At 46.1% G+C, this 12079-nt stretch overlaps 1 protein-coding gene across 1 annotated transcript in view; it reads left to right on the top strand.

The window, feature by feature from the left end:
* Positions 1 to 743: 743 nt before the first annotated feature.
* Positions 744 to 12079, top strand: part of Sh3d19 (SH3 domain containing 19) — a 147782-nt gene continuing 136446 nt past the window's right edge. The window contains 1 exon segment of the mRNA XM_040752570.1: positions 744 to 1072. Coding sequence (XP_040608504.1) covers positions 961 to 1072 — 112 coding nt within the window. The 5' untranslated portion in view covers positions 744 to 960.

Genomic DNA, 12079 nt, shown 5'->3' with positions numbered 1-12079 from the left:
ATCCCCCATATAGTGGTCCACTTGTTAACTAATAAACTTACGCAGACACGAGACACATCTTTATCACCCACAAAGTCCATAGTGTACATAGAGGCTCATCCTTGTTCTTGTACACTCTATGCCTAATCTATAATGACACGTATCATACAGTGGTTTCATTGCCAAAAACGAACAGCAACAAAAACCTGTTCCCTCGTGAGGTACATTTTAAAGGGTTATAAAAGGGGGAAGGGCCCGGCATGGTGGCACACTATTGTAACCGCATCACTTGGCAGGCAGATCAGGAGTTCGAGGCCTGCTTAAGTCACATGTGCCAGAGAGGGGTGGGGGTGGGGGGGAGAAGGAAGACGAGAGGGAGACAGACAGACAGACACACAGAGACAGAACTCCCAGAGCCTCCACTCAACTCTAGGTGGTGTGCCCCAAGTGAAGTTCAGCCTCTCCCAGCTGGCACATCTCTCCTAGCTCGCCTAGGAACCGGTTCCTCCCCCCTTTTGTTTAAGTGTCAAACGAATGGGTTTCCTGTTGACTCTGGAATATTGTGAAAGGGCAGGAAGAGGCCAGGCCTCCCCATCTCTCTCCCCTCGTCATCCCCTTTATTTATTTTGTGCACGTCTGTTTGGGTTCTGGGGGTGTTTCCAGCTTGTGCTGCTGGAGGGCGGCCTCAGCAGCCCGTAACCCCTCCCCGAGGAGGCGAGGCCGGCCGGGAGCCCGCCCGATCCCAGGCTGGACCTCTGTGGGGCGGGGAAGGGGACAGGACGGGAAGCGAGCAGAGAGAGCCAGCTGAGGAGCTGCAGGCCGCCCGTTCGTGCACAGGAGGCGGGGAGCTCGGCCGGGTCCGCGCCCCAGCTCCGCGCGCTGCAGGTGGAACCCTCCTTCCCCCGCTGAGCGCGCTGGCGAGGGGCACCCGCTGCCCGCAGCTCGCCGGCTGTCCCCGGGCTGCGTGGCGGTGCCTCGCCCATGGCTGAGGGCCGGCGGAGGGAGGACGAGGAGGAAGAGCTGCGAGAGCGCCGCGAGCTTGGGGGCCCGCGCCGTGCCCGGGGGCGCGCGCTCCCGGGCCACTCGGCTGCAGGTGAGACGCGTGGGGCGCGGGGACCCGGGCTACACAAGGGTGCGGAGCGCCTAGGACCCGGCTCCTCGGTGGCCACTCACACCCTGCCCCGCGCGGGGGCAGTTCTCGCTGCAGCCAGGAGGGACTGACACCTTTAACTCGTGGAGGCGAGAGGGCGGGACGGTGGCCATTCCATCCTTAGTCTCCTTTTTCCGGGCTGATCCCGAGAGAATTCAGATTGGTTTCTTTGCCTGCTCATGGCTTTGGAGCTAAAACTCCAAAATTTCCGTGCAAACTAAATCTCAGATTGCTGGTTTGGAACTTGTGGCTGGGTGATTACTTATCTGTGGGTGAGTCAGAGGCCATGGAGAACTCCCTGCGTCTGGCTCTCTCGGTGGACAACGACCCCTCCCTCCCTATGGTTTCGCCTGCTCCACCTCAACCTGGTCAGACCACGTGCCCGTACTGAGTCAAGTCTTGTTGAACTTTGGACCTCTGGTCCCTTCCTTCCCTCCCCCACGGCACCAGTTTTCTGCTTGAGAATTACTATTTGTTGAAACTACCCTCCCCGTGGTAAAAGGGAGTGCCCAGTGTGGTGTCGGAGAAAGCAATTCATTTGGACCATGGATCTTTTGGGGGCCTATACTTACCTTTATGATCTTGTTTTGGGGCACACAAACCCTGTGCGAATCAAGTAGCTTGGCGCATAAGTGTAAGAATAAATGGAGGTCCACGTTCCTTCCCTTTTCCTGGGGTGTTTTTTGTTTGTTTGTTTGTTTGGTTGGTTGGTTTTTGTTTTTTGTTTGTTTGTTTCTAACATAATGAGGAGGAAATGATTGGCCTTTGGTTCCAGCTGGCTAACCACAGTTACCTGCAGCTGGAGGGAGGGATTAACCTAGAGGCTGATACGGAGGTGAAGGTTTTGGGAAGAGTCAAGTGACATCCACCCACCTGGAGGAAGTTGGGTCTGTGGAAATGGAGGGCAGAACATGGGATACAAAGGAAAGGAGAAAGTTGATCAGAGCCGGGTGCTCTCGTAGAAGTCCTGGAACCTTAAAAATAACTTCTGTGCCCGTTACCGAGCCTTTTCTTCAGAGTGAAGACTCTTGAGTGTCATGAACCCCAACTGATAATCACTGGTAGTTTTGTACGGTGTAACCCTAAGTGAAATAATACATAACTGTTGAGTAAATGATTCAGGAATACCATGAAAAAGTTTGTAAGGCTGTGCTTCCATGGCTTTACGGGTTTCAGAAGTGTTTGCTCTTCTGGAGTCTTGGTACCTGAAAGCTTCTGTCTTACAAAGGCTGCACTGTGGAGTGCTGTGTTGGAATTTAAACTAGTACGACCCAGATATATGTTCAATATTTCCTCAGTGCTCCCCCAGGCCTGTACAAACGGTATTTTTGTAGCTTTTTACTGGTTCCATAATGTCCGAAGACTGCCAGGGCATAGCTAGGTTCTGTGATAATAGTTGCCAAGACATGGTGTGCAGTTTCTGCATCTAGAAATAGGTGCTTTCGCCTTTCTTAGCTTTCATACGGCCTTTCTTCACGGAGGGGTGGGGGACAGCAGTTCTGTAAGTGGGTAAGAGGGTCAAACTTACAAGTTTAGGTTTTATTGTCTTGGAGATAAGTTATTTAATAGTTGACACACTTTAGAGGTGGCGCTTCTCCCGCCAAATTTATTAGCATGTTTCAAACACTTTTTGCATTCCTTACCAAGCTTGGGCATTAACTGTGGCGCTTGTCTGGTGTCCCCTTCCAGGGAGTGGGAAGTGACTCCGAGGCCTACATTCCTCCGCCTCCTCCGTACAGTCGTTCATTCTGCCTGTTCCAGTGTTTCTTCCTTCCCCACCACGTTGAAGATTTCCTTTCTAAAGATTTCTCCTTCTCTTTCATCTCATATGACCTGATGCATGCCATAACCCTGGGGCGCGGAGACTTGAAACAGCCAGTGACCCTCCTCGCCCTGATAAATTATATGTGGTTATGCAAACTATCTATTTTTGCAATATACTTACAATAAACTATAACATGAAGACTAATTTATGCAAGGGTAAGAAAACAAATATCAGTTCCTTAGAGTCATGCTGCTACCCCTCAGACACTGCCCCCTCTCTCTGTATAGTTAACTATTAAAACCTTTGTGTGTGTGTGTGTGTGTGTGTGTGTGTGTGCGTGTGTGTGTGTTTCTAGAGACTGAATCCAGACCATTGTGTGTACTAGGCAAGTGCTTTCCCACTTGAAAAAAAACCTTTTTTTGAAACTGTTTCCTATTTTGTCTTTAAATTTTTACCACACATATCCTATACAATACTAAGTTTATAACTTGGCTTAGATAGAATCATCATGAATGTAGTTTTTCCAAGGTCATGCTATGCAGCTTCAAATTAATGATGCATTTACCTCAGCCTTTTAAGTGCTGGAATTATATAGGTATTTGACACCAGATTGTGCTTTTGTTTTATTTTGTGTTTCTTAGACGACAGCTGTAAGGTATTTTTAGAAAACAAAAGTGACTTTAATAATCATTTCATCTTACACGTAGAAAGTTAATTAATTTGGTTCTTACTTTCTTCCTAAAATATATTTGAGTTTTCTCAGGTTTTGTTTGTTTGTGGGAGGCAGGAAGGAATGCTAGAGATTGAAGCCAGGGCCTTACCTATGATAACATGGTTCTTACCAGCCCTATTTCTTTTTTTTAAATTTATTTTTTAGCGTTCCAAGGCATTACCTAGGGCACCAAACGGACTATTTCCTCACGTTTTGATTGTTATTGTTATCATTATTCTATTCTCCCCACACCAATTACTTCTTTGTGACTCCAGTTTTCTCTTAGCAATTAAGAGACTCCCACAAAAAGCATTGTAACCTAGCAGGGGTAAGAAAGAGGGGGCTTAAAAGAGAGAGAAAACAAAAGAATGAAGGGAAGAAGGAAGAAGAAAAAGCCAACTGAGATTTTGCAGAATTGGAGAAGCTGCCTGGTTGATATTAATTTATGAGCGGACAGGAGCAGAGAGGGTAACCATGTCCCAGCGTTTGTGGACGCTGTGCTGCTCGTGGACCCTGGGCGGTTCTGAACCTGGTACCACGGGAGAGATTCTCTGTTGATAGTTCGGTACGAAATCCTTAATTGCCTCACTTGACAGTTCTAATATAAAAGCCAGGCACATTTTAGTTCTTGGATCATCTTACTGACCCATTAAATGCCAGTCCCAAGCAGGGCAGACAAATGTGAGTTTGTGAATCAAGTGATTCTCGAACTTTTTCTTTATGCACCAGAGATTTTGATGATTCTGGTCCCTTCAGAAGGGTTCTTTTGAGCAGATGATTGCAAAACAATGAGTTAAACACAGAGAGATCCTCAGACGAGCACACAAGCTTATTTTTCATTCTGGGGTTCTTGGCAGCTTAAAGGATTCCGTGGTTATTTATGTGGGCCAGCCTAGACCGTCAACGGCATTCTCTGGTCTTGACTTTTTCTTTCTTGCGATTGGCCAGCGATTCTTCATCTTTCTGCACAGTTAAGTCTGGCGTGTTGGCGCTGCCGCATCATGCGGTTAAGTGATTAGCCCTGGTGAAGTGGATCACCGGAGGGCAGGAAGCAAAAGCTAGGGTGGCCAATTTCTTTCCAGGTTTTCTGACACTGCCTTAGCTTTTAAAAAGGAAAGTTCCCACGGAAGTCCAAAGTGTTAGCTGCAACAGGATGTAGTAAGGTTGGGCATCTGACCTTGGAGGAAGAGGGAGGAAAAGGGGAAAGCTGGCTGATGACACCTTGCTTACATCAGAGTGAGCATCCTGTTTGGTTTTCAGTCGATATTGTTTGTGAGATTGATAACGTCACAGGCTGCTGTGGTAGGTTTTTATCGCCGTTTTATAGAATAGGTCTTCTTAAATATTTTTTTCACTTAACACCCCTTTTTGGACCCAAAAATTTTATATACCCCTGGATGTATAAGCCTATAAAAATAGTAACTGATAAGAAATCACGAAGAATTTTTGTGTTGAAACAATTCTTTGATATACATGTGATTATGCCACTCATTTAAGAGAAAAACAGATTTGTGGGGTAATCAGCAGGATTTAGTTTTTATTTTGGGGTCTTGGCTGAAATGTTAGTGCTGCTGGATGTCAGGGCGTCACCAGTGTTTTCAGAGTTGGGTATTTTATTTTACACTTATCAGTGCTGACAGTGTTGCTCACAGAAGCACGTGGTCCAGGATGACTGAAGTTATGCTTAGGGCTTGTTTCACAGACAAGACAAAATTCACTTAACGATTTGTTTGTTTGTTTGCTTTTATTTTTGGAGACAGAGTTTCTCTGTAGCCTTGGCTGTCCTGGAATTTGCTTTGTAGACCAGACTGGCCTGCCTGCCTCTGCCCCCAAGTACTGGGATTGGATGCATGAGCCACCACTGCCCAGCCCCATTTAATGATGTTTTTTAATGAAACAAGCCAGTATCTCAAATAGCAACTTTAAAAATCTAACGGTCCAACATAATGCAATTCAAATATATACCGATGTGATCCGTGCCGAAGAATAGTGCTAAGAAAATATTGTCTTTATTTTCCATAATTAACTCATTATTTCTATAAAAGCAGAGGCTTCTTATATACAGAAAAAAAGAAAGAAAGAAAACAAAACCCTGCAATTTATATTGATTGATGTGGTACAGGCTGTGATTGGTGTGGTGATGTGGGGTACAGACTGGTGGTGTGGTGACGTGTGGTTCAGGCTCTGGTTGTTGTGGTGACGTGTGGTTCAGGCTCTGGTTGTTGTGGTGACGTGTGGTGAAGGGTCTGGTGTGGTGATGTGGTGAAGGGTCTGGTTGGTGTGGTGATGTGTGGTGAAGGGTCTGGTTGGTGTGGTGATGTGTGGTGAAGGGTCTGGTTGGTGTGGTGATGTGTGGTGAAGGGTCTGGTTGGTGTGGTGACGTGTGGTGAAGGGTCTGGTTGGTGTGGTGACGTGTGGTGAAGGGTCTGGTGTGGTGATGTGTGGTGAAGGGTCTGGTGTGGTGACGTGGGGTGCATGCAGGCTCTGGTTGGGGTGGTGATGTGTGGTTCAGGCTCTGGTTGATGTGATGATGTGGGGTGCATACTCTGGTTGGTGTGGTAACATGTGGTTCAGGCTCTGGTTGGTGTGGTGATGTGTGGTGAAGAGTCTGGTTGGTGTGGTGATGTGGGGTGCAGACTCTGGTTGGTGTGGTAACATGTGGTTCAGGCTCTGGTTGGTGTGGTGATGTGTGGTGAAGGCTCTGGTTAGTGTGGTGATGTGGGGTAAAGGGTCTGGTTGGTGTGGTAACATTGGGTGCAGAGTGTGTGTTACATGGTCAGAGCCAGGCTGCAGTGAAGCCCAGGGCTGTAACACAGGCAAGAACTGCCCTTGAATCTGCTGCACATTTGATTTTGAATTTATTTTTGACCCTCGTACATTCAGAAACATTTTACTATTCCCAGCTTTCTTGCAAATACACATTCAACTATGTGACCGCATATGAAAGGTGGCAGTTGACACTTTAAGAAGCTGTGGTAAATACATTGTGCTTTTTGTCCATTCTTTTTAATGATGAAAGTTTTTTGGCTTTTGTTTTTGACTCAGGTGTCTAAAATTTTGTGAGTTATATGCACTGCAAATGTTTTCTCTTCTGAAGCTTATCTGTTTATTTGTTATTTTCTTTGTGGTCTCTTTGTCAACATTTCTCATTTCAATGTAGATGACTATGCAAATTTTTTCTTTATGATTGTGTCCACTTCCTCTTCCTGGTTAATAAATGCTATTCCTACAATAAATTATGAGAGTATTTTCTCTGTAATGTTTCATTATGATACTCTTAGAACCCAGCTAGACATGTTGTAAATATTTATAGTTATTAGTGTTTACTTTATGTCCGCTTTATGTTATTGCTAAAGTATCTGGTATTTAGTTAAATCCAAATTTCTGCTCCATTTGGGGATTAGTTGTGGGGTGGATTTTTGTTTGGTTGGTTTTGGTTTTTCAAGACAGGGTTTCTCTGTGTAACACCTTGGTCCTGCAACTCACTCTGTAAACCAGGCTGACCTTGAACTCACAGAGATCTGCCTGCCTCTGCTTCTCGAGTGCTGGGATTAAAGGTGTTCGTCACGAATGCCTAGCTAGTTGTGGGATTTCTCAGCAGAAGCAGCAACAGGCACATGCGGTGTCACCACTTAACCATAGATGTGGTTTATGTGAAATGCACACTTCTCTTGGAAATACCTTAGTCCTACCAGACTCCCAAAGCCTGAGACTGGTTCTGTGTCTTGGCATTCTGTAAGCCAGATGATGATGATGATGATGATGATGATGAGTGTGGTTGTTTTGCTTGCATGTGAGTCTATCTACCGTGTGTCTGGTGCCCATAGAGGTCAGAAGAGGGTCTGGAGTTCTAGATGATTGTTACCCATCATATGGGCCCTAGGAATAAAACCCGGTCCTCTGCAAGGACTACACGTGCTTTTAACAAATGTCCCTACACAGATGATTTTAGCATGGCCCAACAGTAATATTTAGTTTTCATTATTTTCACAAATGAAAAGTTCCTTCCTGTGACTTAATTTCTAATCAGAAGTTGACAGTTTCCTTCCTCCTCCTCTCCTCAGTCCTGGAGATCAAACCCAGGGCCTTGAGCGTGTGAGGGAGCACTGTAAGGGAGTGAGCGTGCTAGGGAAGCTCCTGAGCTGCACACACACACACACACACACACACACGCACGCACGCACGCACGTGCACATACACACACGCACACACACACACGCACACACACGCACACACACGCGCACGCACACGCACGCACACACGTGCACATACACGCACGCACGCACACCCCGCTTCACGCTATCATTTGCTTTCTTTCATTCCACTTCTTTTCTCAAATTTATTTCTAAGCTAAAACAGCTGACCATTTTGTTTTTACATTTCACAACACACATGAAAACCGCACTTTTAACCCACCCCTCCCTTATATATATTTTTAATTGTGTGTATTCAAGGGTTTGCCTTTGTGTATGTGCATCATGCACACGCCCGGTGCCTTCAGTGGGTATGGGGTCTCCTGGACCAGGAGTTACAGACTGTTGTGAGCCACCGTGTGGGTGTGGGGAACTGAACCTGGATCCTTTGCAAGAGCAGCCAGTCTTTTACAAATACTTAAATAAAAATAGCAAAAAGCCGACATGAAGTAAACACTAGTAACTTTATAAATATGTACGTGTCTGGCGGTGTTCTGGGGGCACCATACTGCAGCACTACAGAGAAAGTATTCTCATGACCTTTAGGGCTGGCATAAGAACATGGGGCTTGCATTGTGGCCCTCACTGGCCTCAGACATGTGATGGCATTGCAGGTGTGCCAACCTGTAGTCTGCCTTCTGCCTTACTTTAGGAGTGCTAAGGTTATACTCTATTATAGAGGTGTGCTCTCTCATCTGGCTTTTTACATGGGTCTGAGCATCAAAACCAGGTCCATCAAACCATCTTCCTGGCCCCCTGTTGTTTTTCTAAAGATGAGACTGGGTGCCAGGAAGACCATGGAGATGAAATGCCATCTTCCTTCAGTATCAGGATGTATGCTATTCTTATTACTTATTCTGACTTTGGTCTCTGGCATTGGTAGTAACTGTTGGTTTATACACATCAGCTTTGTTCCCCAAAACTTCTGTACTGTATAAAGTGAAGGAAGTCACTGTGAAAGCCACCCTAACACTGTAAGATGCTCTGACATACATTTAAAAAAAACTCTACATGAAAAACCTATTTTGAATTTTTTTTAAGTGTCATGTATTTCAGGCAGCTCTCAACCTTGTTATGTAGCCACAAATGACCTTGAACTCATGATCTTTCTGCCAGCATCTTGAGTGCTGGGATTAAAGGTTTCTGCCACCATTTCTGGTTTTCAAGTTCTGGGAATCAAACTCAGGGTCTTCATGCCTGCTAGGCAAGCATTCTACCAACCAAATGGCATTCCTGCTCTGAGATCATTCTTTTCCACTCTCCCAGTATCTTCAACTCTACATAACAATGGCGTTTACTTTGGTCCGGGAGAATCTCACTTCCTCCACCCTATGTCTTCGTATAATTTCATTTCATAACTTAAAGGGGAAGGGTGTGAAGTACACACCTGATTGAGGTGACCCTGCAGCTAAGGCTCATTCATTCACACTAGAGTGTTCTAGCCACAGGTAGGATGACTAATAGGCATTCCTTTCCAATTTCGGAAATGGAGAGGAAGTCAGAGAGCAGGAAAGGATTTGGAAAAACACTGGGCTCTGGTGAACCAGATAATGAGTTACCATTTTACTGTGTGTTAGGTGCCAGGCAGCATCCTAGTTATTTACACATATTTTTCTTATTTAGCCCTGGCATGTGTCCGATGAAGTAGGTATGACTCTTTCCTTCGTTTTATGGACATAGGGCCCACAACCCACAAAGGGTAGATAATCCACTGCAGATCACACAGATGGTGATGGAATAAGACCGAGGGACAGACGCTGCTACCTAGTGCTCATTCATTATGCCATCTTGGTGACTGGAGCACCTGTTGCTGCTGAGTGCAGTAGCAGCGTAGTTACCCACAAAGCTGCTTCTAGCCTGCTGATGAGGTGCAAGTCCCTGTTTAGTGGGGTTTCTGAGAGAGCTTTGTTCTTTAAAGGGTTAACTCAAAGGCTGATGGGATGGTGATGGCTCAGCAGTTAAGAGCAGTGACTTCTCTTCCAGTGGACCCAGGTTCAGTTCCCAGCACCCATGTGATGTTTAACAACCAACCATCTGTACCTCTAGTTCCAGGACATCTGATGTCCTCTTTTGACCTTCAGAGCACTGCATGTCCCATTGCCTTTAGCTGTAGCAAGGTGAGACTCTCATGGCCAGTAGTTGTTGGTACAAGAAGCCTCTCTCTTAATGGTAGCTGGAGGCAAAGGGAGAGAAGAGAAGGTACCGTGCTTCTAGAGCTCACCTCATATCCGTTCCCTTACTTCCCCAAAGCTACGAGGGTGTGGGGTGTGGTTGCAAGCTTTCAAATGTGCACTATTTGGATTTTTTTCAAGACAGGACTTCTCTGTGTAGCTCTGGCTGTCCTGGAACTCACTTTGTAGACCAGGCTGGCCTCCAGCTCACAGAGATCCACCCGCCTCTGCCTCGTAAGTGCTGGGATTAAAGGCGTGAGCCCTATGCCTGGCTTATATATGACTTTTAATTGGATGCTTGATGTGAAATGCCTTAATATCACAAACATATATTTTATCTTTATCCTGTACTTTTTCTTTTTCATATAAATACTTTATAATAATGTGGCATATTCCCACATTTCTTTTCAAATCTCATTATGTCCACAAATCAGCTACATTATATGGATATCAAGTCCAGTTTTCAGAGCCTTCCCACCAGCCATCTTTGGGGATAGATGTTCTTGGCTGTCACCATAGAGAGGCTCTGTGGGGGCTGTGAGCTCCCTACACAAAGGCAGAGCCGGTGACTCCGCATCTCCCACAACTTCTTGTGTGCCCCGTACAGGAGGGCACAGCCACTGTGTTTCATTGACTGACTTTTAAATAAGTCCAAATTACATTTATATATTTAGCCATGCTAGTGATGGGGTAAAGAGGGAGATACTGGAAAGACACTACCATTAGAAGTGTTTACAGCCAAGTTTGGCGTAGTGTGACAGGGTTACCATCCCAGCACTGAGGGAGCTGAGGCAGGAGGCAGACATTGAGGCAAACCTGGGCTAGGCCTCAAAACAAAATAAAAACAACCAAAAGACAAACATAACCCTACCCACCCAATAAACCCAAACTGTGATTGCAAAAGCCCCTTGCTCCCTAACTCCCCACCAAGCTGTAGGAGGAGTTATGTGTGGCCGGGATGAACCTTAGAGGTATTTCTGAGGATGCTCTTCCTGCACTTGGGTACTGGGAGGCCTGGGTCCAGTAGTTCCAGACTAGCCTTGACAACGCAGTGGCTGTTTATAAGAGCAAATCGTGGCCGGGTGGCAGCGGCGCACGCCTTTAATCCCAGCATTTGGGAGGCAGAGGCAGGTGGATCTCTGTGAGTTCGAGGCCAGCCTGGTCTACAGAGTGAGTTCCAGGACAGCCTCCAAAGCCACAGAGAAACCCTGTCTCAAAAAACAAAAACAAACAAAAGAACAAATCATGGTGTAGTGGTTTGGAACACTTGTTGCTCTTCTCCCTGAGAACCCAGATCCATTTCCCAGCACCCACATGCAAGCTCACAACCACCTGTAACTCCAGCTCCACGGATCTCACGTCCTCTGAGGGCACTGGACCAAGGTGTACAAACATGTGCACATGATTTAAAGCAACAAAATAAATCTGTATAAAGTATTTACAGAGAGGAGTCCTGAGCTAGGCCAGGTGGTTCCCGAGTAAAGATGATAGACACAAAGCCTGAGTGTCAGAGTTCAGAGTCCGGGACTGTGTTAGTGGAAGGACAGGGCAGTCTCCCACTTTCCCACTGACATTCACGTGCGTGTCAAGGCATGGCAACCCCATGCTCGCAAAATAAATAAGTAAAAATGTAATAATTCAAGAAAAAAAGACGAGTCTTGGGGGCAGTAGAGACAGTTCAGGGGTCCAGTGACTGCTCTTTCTGAAGACCTGGGCTTGATTCCCAACTTCTGCGTGGTGGCTCATGACTATCTGTAACTCTAGTCTCAGGGGATCTAACACCCACTTCTGGCTTTTGAAGGCACCACACATGCATGTGCTGCACAGAGATACATGCAGAAAAACCACTTATACACATAAAAGAGAAACTGGAGAACATTTTCCTAAAAAGGAGTGTTACTTGACTGAGCATGGAAGCCCCATTCAGCTCGCTGGGCTCCTTGCTGTCCTAGATCATAGAAAGCCCCCGCACCCCTTTGTTGCATTTTATTTGTTAGTTTTTTTTCCTTCATCGCCTTTTAAAACATGATTTCCCCGGACTGTCTGGCCAGGGGAACTCCATAGTCTTCTTTGCCAAAGTGACTGGAAAAAGTGACTTCACCCCATTGC

The sequence above is a fragment of the Mesocricetus auratus genome, unplaced genomic scaffold (genome assembly GCF_017639785.1).
Source record: "Mesocricetus auratus isolate SY011 unplaced genomic scaffold, BCM_Maur_2.0 Super-Scaffold_100009, whole genome shotgun sequence".
NCBI classification, from domain to species: Eukaryota; Metazoa; Chordata; class Mammalia; order Rodentia; family Cricetidae; genus Mesocricetus; species Mesocricetus auratus.
The sequence above is the reverse complement of the archived record's forward strand: the minus strand, read 5'-3'. Positions and strand labels throughout refer to the sequence as shown.